General features: G+C 44.7%; 1 protein-coding gene across 1 annotated transcript in view; it reads left to right on the forward strand.

Annotated features, from left to right (window-relative positions):
* Positions 1-16,791, forward strand: part of HIF1A (hypoxia inducible factor 1 subunit alpha) — a 133,282-nt gene that overhangs the window by 114,821 nt on the left and 1,670 nt on the right. Inside the window, exons 13-14 of the mRNA XM_033951175.1 lie at positions 13,352-13,460; positions 15,920-16,046. Coding sequence (XP_033807066.1) covers positions 13,352-13,460; positions 15,920-16,046 — 236 coding nt within the window. The remainder of the gene's footprint in view (positions 1-13,351; positions 13,461-15,919; positions 16,047-16,791) is intronic.

Raw genomic sequence — 16,791 nt, forward strand, 5'->3', positions numbered from 1 at the left:
GGATTGCTGGGCACGAAGGACCACTGGTCCTGACCCAGTAGCGGCAATTCTTATGTTCTTACAAGTGAGATGGTAGGAGCTGGTCTTTTCTGCTCGTGTTAATTTTTTCAAGTCGGGATTTTTTTGGGCTGTTTGCGAGGTTTTTCAGTGCAGAGGATTCCACTCTTGGGACAGCTCTGGCTACGGGAGAGCATTCTGATTCTGAGGTCAAAGTCTGCTTCCGAGGGGCAGACTTCTCTGCAGTGCACCCACTTAGATAACCTGCACTACCTGCTTAAAATCTTTGTAAAGACTGCAGCTTTCTCAGAAGTACTGCCTACATATGGAATGGAGGGGAAATAGTTAAAAACACAGAGGACTTCAATAGATGGCTCAAGGCCTGTTGTCATCAAGAAGGGATGGGGAAATACATGGAAGGACAAGAAACTATGTTTCTCTCTCCGTATTCGCTGTGATAATGGATTAACAGATCCGCAAATTCAGAGAAACCGCAAATAACTTTTTCATATTAGTTGCTGTTTTCTATTAAAAATCATTGTGAATATGGTGAAACCGCAAATAACATGGTAGGAGACCTGGCCTGTTCTTGAAGGAGAGGCAAAACACGGTGAAGAAAGTGCTGGGAATCAGCGATTTTCTCTGTAAACACTTGGAATCAGCGATTTCTCTATGCAAGCTTGATGTAATTGGGGGGGTGGGAGGAGCTAGCAAGTTAAAAAACGAAAATAATCGAAACCGTGATTGCTGAAACCGCGCATACAGAGGGAGAAGTATAAATTGTACTGATGGGCTACATCTTACTACAGCAGGAAAAAGAATCCTTGAGGAGAAATTTAGACAATATGGGCTAGATTCACTAAACCCCGATTGCGTCTACGATCCATTCCCGATTGCATGCAGGCCGACAAATTCACAAAAGGCCTGCATGCAAATGGGGATGATAGTTGACACGCACCCCCCCCCCCTACTGCATGGATCGCTACAGAGCGATCCTGGAGCCTGCGCAGACCCTGACAGTAGTGACAGGAGAAACAGCCTCCTGTCACTATCAAGGCTTCTGCCTTCTTTTTAAATTTTTTTTTTTTAATTGGGCAGGTAGTTTGTGTGTATTACACACACAAAATAACTGCTCAGTTAAAAATACCCTCCCCCCCCCCCGAAGTGCCTCCTCTCTCCCCAAACCCCTAAAAAATGCCCCCCGCGCTGATGCCCCACAAAAGGCAGGAGGGATGCCAGCTCCCTCCTGCCACCACCCGACGCTGCCCTCCCTGCCTGCGCGAATATGGCAGGAGGGATACAAACTCCCTCCTGCCCTGCCACCAACTGAGTCACTCTTCTCCTTCCCCCTCCCTGACAGGCACGCGAGTCACCAGTGTTCCCTCTAAGCGGGCGGGTGTTGTGAGCAAACTTTTTTCACTGTGAGCTAAAAATATCGGGCGCCAGCAAGTTATGAGCCAAATAAATATGATGCTTTCTACCACAGAACTTCCTTACGTTTGTATGGAATCTATCCCCTTTCAACTTTAGAGAGTGCCCTCTCGTTCTCCCTGCCTTAGCTACTAAGTCTATTCCCTTCAGTACCTTGAATGTTTCTATCATGTCCCCTCTCAATCTCCTCTGCTCAAGGGAGAAGAGGCCCAGTTTCTCTAATCTTTCGCTGTACGGCAACTCCTCCAGCCCCTTAACCATTTTAGTTGCTCTTCTCTGGATCCTTTCGAGTAGTACCGTGTCCTTCTTAAAGTACCAGTGCTGGACGCAGTACTCCAGGTGAGGGCGTACCATGGCCCGGTACAGCAGCATGATAACCTTCTCTGTCTCTTCAGTCCAGCATCTGCCCCTTCCATTCACTGTCTGTCTTTCCCTGCCATCTCTCCTCCTGCCCCCCCCCCACCCCCCAATTTGGTCTAGCATCCATCATCTTCCTTCTGTTCCCCTCATGGTCTGGCATCTCTATCCTTCCCTCCCCCCTGTGGTTTTTAGCATATCTCTCTTCTCATTTCCTCCACTCAGATCTGATCATTCTCTGCTCTCTCTTCCCTTTTCTTCTCTGGTCTTCCTTCTCTATTTTCTGCCTCCATCTAAATTAAATTCTTTCTTACTATTTAGTCCCGTTTCCCTCTTTTCACTGTGTCTACACACAGCTTGTCACCCCTTTCCCTCACCCCTCCATTATCTTACTATTTTCTTCCCCCTTTATTTATCTCCTCCTTCCATCCAGTATGTGTTCTTTCCCCACTTCCATTCAGCATCTGCTCTCCCTTCTCAACTGACATCCATCTGCCTTCTGCTCTCTCTCCCTTCTTCTCACTTCCATCATCTGTCCCCTTCTCTCTCTCTCTCATCTCCTCCATTCCATCATCTGCCCCTTCTCTCTCTCTCTCTCTCCCCCCCCCCAACTTCCATCATCTGCCCCCCTTCCCCTCACCTTTGTGGGTCACTTTCTTTCCCCTGAGGGTGGCTCATGTCACAGGGGAAGCTTTGGCCGAGCAGAACCGCTTGATTGACAGTGGAACTTACTTGATTGATGTCGATGCTGGGGCCCGTTGCCGTTTGAAGGAAAAAAAAAAAGGTGGAAAAAAGGAACCTGTAAAGGCGAGAGGAAGGGAAACCTCCAGGACAGCTGCTTTTTGCCCTCCTTCAGCGGCCCAAGAGTTCAGACCAGCAGCGGCAGCTGTGTATGCTTTTAACTTCGGCACAGAGCTGCCCCTAATCAATAGTTTAGCGCGGTTTCATGAGGCAGCCTCGGGGCCTTTGATAGCCGGCCCGCTTCGATGATGCGATGTGGGCCGGCCTAGCAAAGGCCCCGAGGCTGCCTTATGAAACCGCGCTAAACTATTGATTAGGGGCAGCTCTGTGCCGAAGTTAAAAGCATACACAGCTGCCGCTGCTGGTCTGGAGGTGCGGAGACAAGGCAGGAGGCAAACGCGGTGGAAGGCAGGAGGCAAACGCGGTGGAAGGCAGGAGTCCCGGCGAAGGCAGGAGTCCCGGCACAGCGACTGCAACAGGAAGTTGCAAGTCAGCTGACGCCGGCCTTTCGTTGCGGCGGGGACCGAATCCTTCGCGGACCGGCAAGATTTTGTTTGCGGACCGGCGGTTGAAGAACTGTGCTCTACACTGTGTGCGCTGTGACGAGAAACTTGTGCGCTGCGAGGTAATATTTTGAGCGCCAGCGCACCCCAGCGCAGCTTAGCGGGAACACTGCTTTTGACTGCACCACCCCGACCGAACTGGCCCGACCCAGCCGACACCATCCCTGTACCTAAAAGTTGTGAGCAGGAGGGGTACTCAGTCCCTCCTGCTCCTTAGGCTTCCAGCGCTGCTGTCTTCCGGAGCAAGAGGAACCGCAAAGGCCTCCTGCTCCTCCTCCTCCTGCGTATCGCAAATGTGGGCCTTAGGCCCCGCACCAGTGCACATGTGATGCATGGGGAGGAGCCAATCAGGGACTTCCTTAGGGCTCAGCCCTAAGGAAGTCCCTGATTGGCTCAGGCGCCCCAGGCCCTTCCCAATGGAGGAACCTGAGGTGCTTGAGACAATCAGGGCCTTAGGCTTCTTCCCATGCATTACATCTGCACCGGTGCGGGGCCTAAGGCCCACATTCGCGGTGCACAGGAGGAGCAGGAGGCCTTTGCGGTTCCTCCTGCTCCAGAAGACAGTAGCGCTGGAGGCCTAAGGAGCAGGAGGGACTGAGTACCCCTCCTGCTCCCAACTTTTAGATACAGAGGAGGGGTTGTTGGCGGCGACCGACTGAACTGAGAAAACCTAGTACTGACTTGTCCACTACTCTGCATACAACAGCCAATCAAAAATAGCTCAACCTAGGGTGATGCCAATCAAGTTCCATCAGAAATTGTCTAATGCCCCCCATTCTATCTCCCTGTTCAAATCATGTGTTTCCATAGTATCCCACTGATATGTCTTCATCAAAACCACAGATATATCACCGCCTCTAGCCAAGTCTATTTTAAAAACCTTAGATCTGTTTATTTATTCATTTTTCTTTACTGTTCTCCTAAGAGAGCACAGAATGGTTTACAGGAATGTATTCAGGTACTCAAGCATTTTTCCCTGCCTGTCCCAGCGGGTTCACAATCTATCTAATGTACCTGGGACAATAGGGGATTATACAAGGGTCACAAGGAGCAGTGTGGGTTTGAACTCGCAACCCCTGGGTGCTTTAACCACTGCGCCACACTGTGCCAATGAAATACTAGCGGAGCTTCCTCCTTATTATTTCTTAGATTACACAGATGTTCCGCTATATGCAATTTAATTTTATGTTTGGTTTGCCCAATGTACCATTTCTCACATGGGCAGCAGATGCCATATATCACCTGAGAGGTATTACAGTTGGAAAAGGACCAACGAAAAAGTCGCTCCCCTGTTTGCAAATTAATTATAACTTTAGTTTCAATCACATATTGGCAGTATACACAATTATTACAGCGAAAATGTCCCTACTGTGTTAAAGAATGTTTTTGCCTGGTAAAGCCAAATGAAGGTAACTCCTGCAACTCCTCATACAAGTTTAATATATTCCAGTGTTTGTGAATCACTTGGCGGATAGTCAAAGCCTGATGTGAATAGGGTAAAACACATGTCATTATAGAACCCTTAGGCTCTCGATTCTTAGGTAATAACTATTCCCTGTTAGAATTTCTAGTAAAGATTGCAGCATAAACAATATTAACAATTCACTTCTTAGCAATGCAACAGGAAGCAAAACAAAACAAAAACTATACAAAAAAGTTGATTACCACAGAAAAATGGCTGGAAAGCAATGACCACAAACGCTCACAGTCTAAGCAACAAACTTCATGATCTGCAAGCTCTGATGTTAGAGGCAGGCCTGGATTTTGTTGCTATCACAGAGAGATGGTTCAGTGAATATGCAAACATACCGGGATATAATCTTTTTAGGAAGGACAGAGATGGTCAAAAAGATGGAGTAGCTCTTTATGTAAAGGTTGATATCCAAGTGTCTGAAATGCAAGGGACCTGGGGAGAGGAAGAAGCGATATGTATCGCTCTAAAAAGAGAAGATGGAACATCTATCTACGTGGGTGTAGTCTACAGACCTCCAATTCAGTCGCAGCAAATTGATAAAGATCTGATTGCAGATATCCAAAAGTTTGGAAAGAAAGAGAAGGTGCTGCTGTTAGGTGATTTCAACCTATTGGATGCGGACTGGAAAGCTCAATCTGTGGAATCGGAAAGAAGTAAGGAAATTGTGGATGCCTTTCAAGAGGCTTTGCTCAGACAAATGTGATGGAACCCACGAGGGAAAAAAGCAATATTGGGTCTGGTCCTCACAAATGGGGATAGTATCTCTAATTTTTGAGTGGGTGCCCACCTCAGTAGCAATCATCAAACGGTTTGGTATGATATAACAGCTAAAGTGGAGAGCGGCCATACAAAACTTAGTCCTAGATTTCAAACTTACGGACTTTAATAAAATGGAAGAGTACCTTAAAGAGCTATCAGGATGAGAGGACATAAGAGAAGTGGAAAAACAGTTGTTTAAGCTGAAAGGAGGAATAAAAATGGCTACTGACCTCTATGTAAAGAAAATAAATAAAAACAAGAGAAAAAGAAAATCAATATGGTTTTCAAAACTAGTGGCGGAGAAAATAAAGGCAAGAGTTGGTGTTCCTGAAATATAAAAAAATCCAATAAGAGTACAGACAGGACTACCATGTGAAACTGAAAGAAGCCAAGAGAGATAGTCTGGCGGAAGAGCAAATGGCAAAAAAAAAAAGACAAAATTTTTTTCAGATATATTAGTGAAAGGAGAAAGATGAAAAATGGAATTGTGAAATTAAAATATGCTATGAACCGATATGTGGAGAGTAACGAGGTTAAAGCAAACATGATAAACAAATACTTCTGTTCTGTGTTCTCAGAAGAAAATCCTGGAGAAGGACTGAGATTGTCTGGCAGAGCCGTATGTGCTAGGAGGTGAGAGGCTGATATGCACGGATGGGGAGAGGGACCTTGGGGTGATAGTATCTGAAGATCTAAAGGCAAAAAACATTGTGACAAGGTGGTGGCTGTTGCCAGAAGGATGTTAGGCTGTATAAAGAGAGGTGTAACCAGTAGAAGAAGGAAGGTATTGATGCCACTGTAAAGGTCATTGGTGAGGCCCCCACTTGGAGTAGTGTGTTCAATTTTGGATACCGTATCTGGCATAGGGCATAAGAAGACTTGAAGCGGTCCAGAGAAGGTCAACAAAGATGGTAGGAGGTTTGTTCCAAAAGGCGTATGATGAGAGACTGGAAGCCCTGAATATGTATACCCTAGAGGAAAGGAGGGACAGGGGAGATATGATTCAGATGTTCAAATACTTGAAAGGTATTAACGTAGAACAAAATCTTTACCAGAGAAAGCAAAATAGTAACACCATAGAGCATAATTTGAGGTTGAGGGGTGGTAGACTCAAGAGTAATGTAAGGAAATTCTTCTTTACGGAGAGGGTAGTTGATGCCTGGAATGTACTCCTGAGGGAGGTGGTGGAGAGGAAAACGGCGACAAAGTTCAAAAAAGTGTGGGATGAACACAGAGGATCTCGAATTAGAAAATAATGGTATATATTGAAGAACTAAAGCCAGTACTGGGCAGACTTGCATGGTCTGTGTCCGTATATGGCCATTTGGTTGAGGATGAGTTGGGGAGGGCTTCAATAGTTGCGATGGTTTAGATGGGCTGGAGTGAGCTTTGACTGAGACTTCAGTAGATGGAATCTAAGCAGAGTACTGGGCAGAGCTTTGAGTTCTGGCCCAGAAAGAGCTAAGAAGAAGGAAAATTAAAATTAAATCAGTAATTTCAAGAGAGGGTAAGGTTGGGTAGACCGTATGGACCATTCGGGTCTTTATCTACCGTCATTTACTATGTTACTATATTAGGCTTGTTGAGGCAGAGGTTCTCTCTAAGTTGTTTGCAGCTTCCACACTTGCAACTCCCAGCACACCGCATGGCACAGTGCGTAACAGGCTGACAGCCTGGCAAACAAAATTGATGGGGGAGGGGGTCTTTAAGGTCCAATTTTTTTTATATTATTTTGTTTTTTTTCTTTTTTTTTTGGGGGGGGGGGTTCCTCAGGTTAGGTAGGTTCTCCCACCACTAAAATCTTAAAATTGCTAATTTTTATTCCCAGTATAGCTTCCCCAGACTGTTTTTTGGCTTTTTTTTTTTTTTTAAATTCTTTAGTCGTTTTTCATCTTACAGCAAATATATATACAAAACATTTATCAATAAATACATCATTTGAAATTCTATCATTTATGATACTAATAGATAAAAAAAATTTTGGCTTTAAAATCGCTGCTGCGGTGGCTATCTTGGCTTTCCCGATTTGAAAATAAAAGCTTCTATCTGCCTTGGAACACCTTGATTTTGCTTAAAAACAAGTGTGATGGATTCCTCAGGCCAGAATACCTTGGATTCAAGTCAAGTTTGCGGTTGATAACTGTCTTGAGGATCATCCATGTCCCACGTGAGGGAGGGAAGCAGGATCCACTGGATTACTCCCTCTTAGTCCTGGTGGGTGGGGGGGAGTTAGTTCCCAGATGGTGCGAGGGTCAGGAAAAGAATCCAGGTTTGAACTGGGGAGCAGTGCAAGTGCATCCCTGGCAAAGCATAGCCGTGGCTTTAATGCAAAACCCCAGAAAGGGGCTTGGGAGCACCCGCAGGGGCCATATAGACATCCTGGACAGGGGTTTCCCCCTACATTCATTAATATGATATTTAAAGCTCACAGGATTAATAAGGGCTGCATGAAACCTTTGGGAATCACTGCCATGTAACAGTGCTAAGCTCAAGTTGGAGAGGTCCAGTCGGAGAAAGACTAGGCTGGAGAGGGCTCTCTTTCAATGCCTTTACTCTCCCAGTCAGAGTCCTTTGTAGCAAGAAATGCAGCTTCAGCTCTAGGGGAGCTGGATCTGGTGGAGGCCCCTGATCTCAGAGAGGACCTGACTATGTGCAGGCTGTTGAAGCCTTTAGCGCTTTTGCAGTGATCATGGAATTCCAATCAAAAGGAAGTGGGAGAAAACGAGATGCTTTTCAGGTGGGAACTTTATTCGCAGTTAACGTCAGTTTTCATAAAACTCAACAGTGACAGTGTTTGGACACCACAAAGGCGTCTACAGGAGTCCGTAGACAAATAAGCATACATATATATAAAAACAATGTAAGAACAATCCAAGATAAAATGATTACATGCATCAACATTAATAGCAATCATATCAAAGTTGCATCAAAATGCATCGATAATGTATCAAGAAGTAAATAAACTTCAAAAACATCACATAAGTAAAAATCATGAAAGGACACATTAAAAAAAAAAAAAAAAGTACAAATGAAATAAAAGGCCACAAAAAAAGGTACCCAGTAGAATGAATAATATGTATATAATACAAAAGGGAAAAGTTGATGAAAGCACCTCTGATGATAAAAGGATAATAGATGTTCCAAACAATCCTTACCTTCAATGATAGTACAAAAACAATTGTAAACTTCATGTGATAGAAAACGTACAGATAAATTCAGCAAATTTGTTTTGTAGGAATATTTTGTCATACTGAAAGAGCCAAAAAAAGGGAAAAAACACAACCCAAGATCAATTTTAGGGGATTGTTCATACAGAGCAGAATCCAAACAGTGATTATAGCAAGGTAAAAACATGAAAGCAGAGGGCTCGTCAAATGATATAATACATTTAGACTGGACAAATCTAGGTCAAAAATAAATAACTCACGATATGGAGCTGACCATCAAAGTTTACAAGCAAAGCTAAGAAGGAGTTGTAGATGACTCATTTAAAAATATCAGTTCCAAAAGTAAAGCTAAAGCAAGGTGGTGGTGAATATAAAGACTCATAAAAGCCGATGAATATAGAAAGGACTTGAAAAAGAAAGTGTTACCAAGAAAAAAGTATATCTGTGGCATTCAGAAAAAGCTGTGTGCAGCAAAGCAGCCTCCGTGAACAAGGTACTTCTTGTTCGCACAATCAAATAGCGATTTACTAGTACAACAAACAAGGAGGAACAGGCTCTCTCCTTCTTTGCCAAGAGACAGAAGGCAGAAAAAAACCTGCTGAGAGAAAGAAAACAGAGGGCCAAAGGCCTGGTTGTAAAAGATTATTAGAATTTTTTTATTATTATAAACAGATCATAAAATAATGAAAGTAAAAAAAAGAACTTTGCAAAAAAATAAGAAAAAAGAGACATTAACGGGAAGGCAACAATCACACTGGACAGAATTCTGAAAAAAGCACTTTGCTCTGCGGAAAACGAAAAGCTGAGGTACTGCGAACTAGTGTCGGGCGGGAAGGCACTCATGCATGTACGGTGTGGGCAGTTGCAAAGTTTCTAAAAACTTAGTGACAATACACTTTTACCACTGTCCGTACCGGGCTCTGTGGATGATGTCGCCCACATGGAGAATATGCTGCCTGCTTGTCCTAGGATAAAAATGCATTTTGTTAAAAAAAAAAAATCCAATTTGAATTTAAAAAAAAAAAATCTGATTTTGTTTGTGTTTTTTGTTGTTTTTTTTTTTTGTTTGTTTGTTTTTAAATTGTTGATTTTTATCCACCCTGTAATTTAAAAATGAATGTGATACCATTATAGAATAACATAAAGTACAGTAGTTCCTCTTTATTCGTGATTTCTGTTATTCATGGTCAACTGCGATCTGAAAATGTACCTCACTGTGTGTGCCTGATAGCGCTAAAGAACTAATAAATTGTTGTTCAAATTCCCCAAATAATTCCTACGTTTTCAATTGTATGCTGTTCTGAGTAGCGCTGTGAAATTTCATGCTCTATATTGCTACATCACAATGCCAATATCATTCATCTCACCATGTAGGCATTGTATTATCCTTCGGAGATGGGTGAATAAGGTACAATAAAAATATATAGGGTTCGATACTATCTGTGGTTTCAGGTATTCACAGGGGATCTTGGAATGTATCCTCCGCGGATAAGGCGGGACTATTGTAGTTCCCAAACCGTAGGTTGTGACCTTGGTCACACAAGGCTCATTTGGCAGAGTACCTAATGGTTAGTGCAGTGGCCTGCGAACTAGGGGAACCAGGTTAAATTCCTTCTGCAGCTCCTTCTGATTCTGGGGAGTTGAACACTAGGCTAAGCCGTAGGCCAGACCCCGCCCATGTCTGCACAATCTCCGCCCCAGACCCCACCCCCATAATAGTACTAATTGTAACACTATTTTTTCCATTCATTTTTCATATATACACACACAATATAATCTTATTAACAACACATGTGGTTAACCACAAAATTAAACTACACAAAGCAGACTGTATGCTTCTCAACATTCCAACACACCCTTCTACCAATCCTTCAGGAAATCAATAAAAACCTATCTCTTTAACAAATTCCTCTAACTCCTTCCTACCTTGTAACAGCTCTGAAACACTTCAGGATATACCTATCTACTCCGACTTACCAATGTAATTTGAAATTTTCTCTAATATCGCTGTCTGTGTACAGTCTCTTCCTCTGTAAACTGCACTGAACTGCTTGTGGTATTGCGGTATACAAAAATAAAGTTGTTATTATTATTATTCCTACCAGAACACAGATAACCCCTATGAAATATGGGACCAAAAATTAAAAGTACTAATATATACAAACAAACCCTAAGATGAAAGACTCTGCATGCAGTACAACCCCAGAGAAAAAGCAACAAATGCATTTCTTCCTGAAAAGTGAAAATACAGACAGCAGATGTAAATTCTCAGACACAATTCAATCACTAAATTCAAAAATAAAATCATTCCCCCTACCTTTGTTGTTTCCCTCCCTCCTTCTGGCCTGCTCCCCCCTGGCTGTTTTATGCTACCCCTGGGGTTATCTTCGGGCCAGCTCCTTCTTCCTCACTGCCGCAGTGGTCTAGCTGCAACTTTTGCAAGTGCAATGCATTCTCTTTCTGGAATTTCAGCTCTTCCAAGTGCTTCAGGAGCCTGTCCCTGTGCTCCTCCAGGCCCCTGATGTAGCCAGCTGCAAAGTTTTGTACCTCCAGTGCTAGTCTTCACATGCTCCCCAACTGCTTTACTGACATTCTCAATTTCGTGTAATACCCCCGCCAGTGTTCCCACATGGGGCTGAGTTTATTTTAGGAGCTCCCTCATATAGTTCCCAAGTGTGTGGATGGTGCTGCTGGCAAAATTGTAGGCATACTCGCAGGCAGCGGCTCCTCGTGTGTCTCACGCCTCATCTGGAAGCTTTCCCACTGACGTTGCAATGTTACAACTCTGGGTATATATGATCAAGAACATCTTTGTTGTAATCCTATGGGATTTGTAGCAGTTTTCTCCAGCACCACAGCTCGAAGGTGTTGATTTTTCTTTTATCTGCTTTTTTGAGAGTCCATGTCTTGCAGCCATATGTCGTGATTGGGAACACAATGGCAGTGATTAGTCTTTGTTTGATAGGACAATACGGTACCTGATATTAACTAAGGGCTAGATTCACTAACCTGACTTCCGGGGCCAATTCCAGCAGGCCTGACGAATTCCTGAAACAATAATATTGAAATGAGGGCAATCAAAGGAACGCCCCCTTCCGACTGCACAGATCGCTAGTGTGTGATCCCGACGCATGCGCAGACCATCTGTAGATGGTCTGCGCATGCGTCTAAGACCCGTTTGTGCCACAACTTTTTTTTTTTTTTTTTTTTAACTTTAGCCCAGCGAGCCTGTGGTTTTAACCCACTTAAATCCATGGATTAAAACCACGGGCTCACTGTGCAGGGCAGGGCAGCAATTCGGGGCGGCAGACAGGAGAGATTCGGAGGAGAGCAGAGAGCAGGGTGTGCAGAAAGAAGAGCAGAGCAGCAATGGAGCTGGAGAGTCGGAAAGGACATTTGCGACTGGTCCCCAGCTGTCGCTTTTTGGGTTGATCGGCCAGCCCAGTCGGTTTGCAAGATTTCATTAGTGAATCGGGTCCCTGCCTACGTTGCATGCCGTTCCCCCTCATTTGCATGCACGGCTTGGAAGCAGATCGCAGGAGAGGTTAGCAGATCAGGTCGGAGGGAAATTGGGTCGCAAACCAATCGGTACACGATAGGTTTGCTTAGTGAATCTAGTCCTTAGAGTATGCAAACTTTTGAACAGGACCATTTTATTTCCTTGTTTGCTATGGGTTACTATTGTGCTATTCTGTGATGCATAATGGTTCTATTTGAAACACATTAAATGTCATATTTTCACAAATGGGATTATATGAGCACTGTGTGTATGTGTATATATGTATTGTCATTTTAGAACAAAAATATAGAAGTACAGTGGTACCTCGGTTTACGAGTGCACCGGTTTGCGAATGGTTTGCAAGACGAGCAAAACATTCGCAAAATCGGCGCCTCGGCGAGCGACGCCCCCCCTTACGCGATCCGGCATCCCCACTGCTCGCGTCGCACCTCCTCCTCCCCCCCCTGCCGCCGCCGCAATCTGGCATCCCCCAGCATCCACCCGAACACACTGCTTACCCCCATCTGGCACCGTCTTCTTGTTTGCTGGGCCTTGAGCATCTGCGCATGCTCAAGGCCTTCGAGTTCACGCTCTCTCAGAGAGCCCAGCAAACAAGAAGACGGTGCCACATGGGGGTAAGCAGTGTGTTCGGGTGGGTGCTGGGGGATGCCAGATTGTGGCGGGGGATGCCGGGGGGGGGGCCTTTGTGAACGGAGGTTGCAATGCCGATTCTCGGGGGGGGGGGAGGGGGGCAGAGCAGCGCCGCTGGCCTCGGGGGGGGGGAACATATCAAGTGAGTTTCCCTTAGTTCCTATGGAGAAACTCACTTTGATATACGAGTATTTTGGTTTACGAGCATGCTTCTGGAACAAATTATGCTTGTAAACCAAGGTACCACTGTATCACCCTTAAATCAGCAACTTGGGGTCATCTTTAGTAAAGTGTGCAAAGCAGTTAGTATGAATTAGCATATGTTGTCTGTGCATGAGTCTATAACGATCATGCTGACATGCTAACTGCATAGGTTGTCACTGACTGGGAAATAGTTATAGACTATTCATTGCACTTACTGCCTCTTAAATAGGAGGCATTTACTGTAACTGAATACAGTAATCATGCAGGGATTTTCTGTGTGGTATCTATAGTGGGGCTTTGCACTTTAATTTTTGTTTCTAATATGTGATAAGTAAAACTTTACTAAGCTTTAGTTGAAAGACTCTTAGAAAATCAATATGTACTTTTTTTCAGGTTAACTTACAGTGAATTGCAAATAATTCCATATACCTATGAGTGGCTGAGTTTTTAATAGGTTTTACAGATGTTATCTTTCTTTAACCGTTGAAATTACCTAATGCTGTTTCAGAATTCCAGCTGTGACGGAGGAGATAAACCCAAAGATGTTAGCATTGCACAATGTTCAGAGAAAACGAAAAATGGAACACGATTGCTCCCTCTTCCAAGCAGTGGGAATTGTAAGTAGTAGATTACACCCCCCCTCTTTTTTTTTTTTTTTTTTTTACAAAACCGTAGTATGTGTTTAGCGACGACTGTGGCAGTAACGGCTCCAATGCTCATAGGAATTCTATGAGCATCATAGCTATTACTGCAGCAGCCGGCACTAAAAACAGCACTACAGTTTTGTAAAAGGGTTTTTTTCGTTATGATAGTTTTCTAGAATTAGTAGTTGAGAAATCTAGTACTATCTATATACACACACACACACACACACACTCACTCACTCACTCACTGAAATTTGTATATCTGTGATCTCTGCTATTATACTTAAGCAAGCAGAAATTGTGCACTCTATCTATATAATAAAACCGTAGGCGGCACATGCGCAGTCTTATCGGCGTGCTTCCATGATCTGTATGTCCGTGGCCGCCAAGAGTGCAGCATGCCCCGCGCTTACTACGGCCCCACGCGCAGCTGAGTTCGGCACGGCGGTTTCCCCAGATAGGGGAAGTCGAACAACTCACTCCCGACGCGCAGCTGAGTTCGGCACGGCGATTTCCCCGGTTTCCCCAGATAGGGGAAGCCGAACTGCTCACTCCCGCCTCATGGTCCTGCCGCCGCTCCTGTTCACAGTGGCCTGCACGTCGACGACTCCCCTCCCCCCCCCCCCCCCGGGGCTGCCGAAAGAAAAAAAGTTTCACGGTGCTTGGCCCGCCAAACAATTTCTGCCGTTGCTGAAATTTGCCCCACCGTTCCTTCCCTTCCTCCATCAGGTACAGTTCAGCTCCGCTAAAAGGAGCTGCTTTGAAATTGGAGCCCTGCCGCCACCGTAACACGTTCCCTCTGCCGCGGTCCCATATGTCAGAGAAGGGGCGGGACCAAGGCAGAGGGGAACGTGCTACGGCAGTGGCAGGCCTCCGATTTCGACGCGGCTCCTTTTAACATTGGTGGATTCACTGCACCTGATGGAGGGAGGGAAGGAAAGGTGGTTGTGCGCTGTTGAGCCCCTCTTTGCCCTCAGACCCTCTCCTAACTGCTCCCTCCTGTCTCAGACCACTGGGGGGAGGTACCTGTATTCAGCTGCAGGGATGGAGGGAGGGAAGAAGAAAGAAGGGGCCCTGGCAAGCGAGTTATCAAAAGCCAACCATAGCCTGGGACCCCTACATGGTATGAATAATGACCAGACAACAAAAGGTAAGAAAAATAATTTTATTTTCTGTTTTGTGATTACAATATGTCAGATTTGAATTGTGTCTTGAGGGAGGCTGCCGCCGCGGCTTTGGACAGAGGGGTACCATTTTCGTGGGAGCTGGCCTTCGGAGAGGCTTGGGACACGGGGACTGATGCAGGAAGGGCTGCCGCTGCGAAGGGCTTTGGTGGGGGAGCCAGCCAGACTGCGAGTGTGGGGCCGTTGTAAGCGCGGATTGGTCAAGGAGCCGCCGTTGCCGAGGCTTTGAAATTGCTCTCCCACCGTCACTCCCTCCCGGCTCTGCCTCTGCCTCTGCCCCTGCCCAGGTTCAAAAGCAGGAGAGGCGGTCATCTAGCACCCGTTAATCTAACGGGCTTAAACACTAGTAGATATATATTTGTGTATATATACACATACAAATCAATGATTGATTTTTTTTTTGTATGTGTGTACTGTACTTTCTTTTTCTCTCTCTTTACCAGATCTTAATGGTGTCCAGCTACATGAAAAGTGTATTGAATGCCTACAGAATTTGATTTAAATTGTCATGCTTTAAAATTTTTGTAAACCAAAATGGTTCAAGTCCACAGTAACTTAATTTTTGCAGTTAGTCAGATGTACTGTACCGTACCATATTTCCCCATGTATAGGCCACGGCTTATACATAGGTTTTACAAACCTATGTAGTGGGTACGGCTTCCTTATATGGGACGGCCTATCTAAAGATATCGTAGATAAGCCACCCCATTAGATAAGTTGCGGTGCTACTGGAGTCCCCCCGTACCTTTTAAAATAGCTCCCTTGTTGGATGGCTGCCGGCTGCCTCCTCCAATGTTGCAGCCAGCGGTGCAGGGCAGAAGCAGTCTTTTCTGCATCAAGCCTGTCCTCGTGTCGCTTCCTCAATGCTTGCCGTCAGTTCTTGCACAAAGAGCATGAAGGAGAGGAAGGGTCATTTGCATTTCTTGCAAGAAGATTGAACAGCTGCCTTAAGCCAGCAGAAACTATTGTTTCTGAAATTGTAACAGGTTTTCCATTCACTTGATATGCTAATGTGAAAAGTTGAAGGACCTAAGGCAGTGAATTAGCAGCTTTAACTTTTCCTCCGTGATATATTGTATAGTTATACATTCTTCTGTGGGGTTTTTAATTAAAACAATCCATTTAAAGTATCTTTATTGCTCCTACAAACAATGAACATGGAATGTTGAGATAAAAAGTTGAACTACCAGCCATCCAGAGTTATACATCGTAACAATGCAAGTTAAATAGCTACCTGTTGTTTTTTAGGGCTCCTTATTCCAAGTGACAAACACTGCTGGAAGTGAAGAAGTGGTTTCCTGGAAACGTGCAAAAGGTGGTGAATCTAGCAGCCAGAATGGAGCAGAGCAAAGGATAGTTATCTTATTATCAACAGGTTAGTTTTGTTTCCCTCCCCCCCCTTATAAATAGGCAAAGTATATTATGAATAAAAGAACATCCACCAAAACTTTTTTTTTTTTTAAGTGATGGGCACCTTACAGGTTTAACCATTCAAATTACATTCTTCAGTTAACATTTGAAACCAGTTCTGAAGCAGAGTACACTTTTTAATCCTAGTAGAATTCTGTGCAACTGCGCAGCAAAGAACTCTGCTTATGGTAAGCAGCAGTTCTGCTCCTCTTTCTTCCTTTCCATGGCTAAGCGTGTGAAGCAAGGAGAGGAGGAAGTGATTTGTTGCACAGTGGGTCACTTCCTCCTCCTATGTCAACTTAGACCCGACTATTTATTTGACCTGCAATTCCTTGGGTCACGTAAACCATCCAGTCTAAATTGGCACAGGAGTGCACTATGTAGGCAGGTCACGACCTTGCTGTGCAAGCTCAGTGATGGAGGGGAAGAGGAAGGATGTGCCATGGGAGAATTGGGGGAGAGGAAAGGGATGAGTCCTTGGGGGGGGGGGGGAATTGGGGGCAGAGAAAAGGGGTGAATGTGCCATGGTTTGGAGCAGCAAGCTTGAAGGCTTGCCATGGGTGCGAGAAGAAAAAATACAGTGAGAACTGGGAAGATGAAGAGGAAAAATGAGAGATTGGGGTACTGCATGCAGGAGAAGACTTTAGAGAGTTATGGGTCATGGAATTTAGAGGGAAACTGAACTGCAGTTGGAGTGAGAGAGAGATCTG

The sequence above is a fragment of the Geotrypetes seraphini genome, chromosome 7, assembly GCF_902459505.1.
Source record: "Geotrypetes seraphini chromosome 7, aGeoSer1.1, whole genome shotgun sequence".
Lineage (NCBI taxonomy): Eukaryota > Metazoa > Chordata > Amphibia > Gymnophiona > Dermophiidae > Geotrypetes > Geotrypetes seraphini.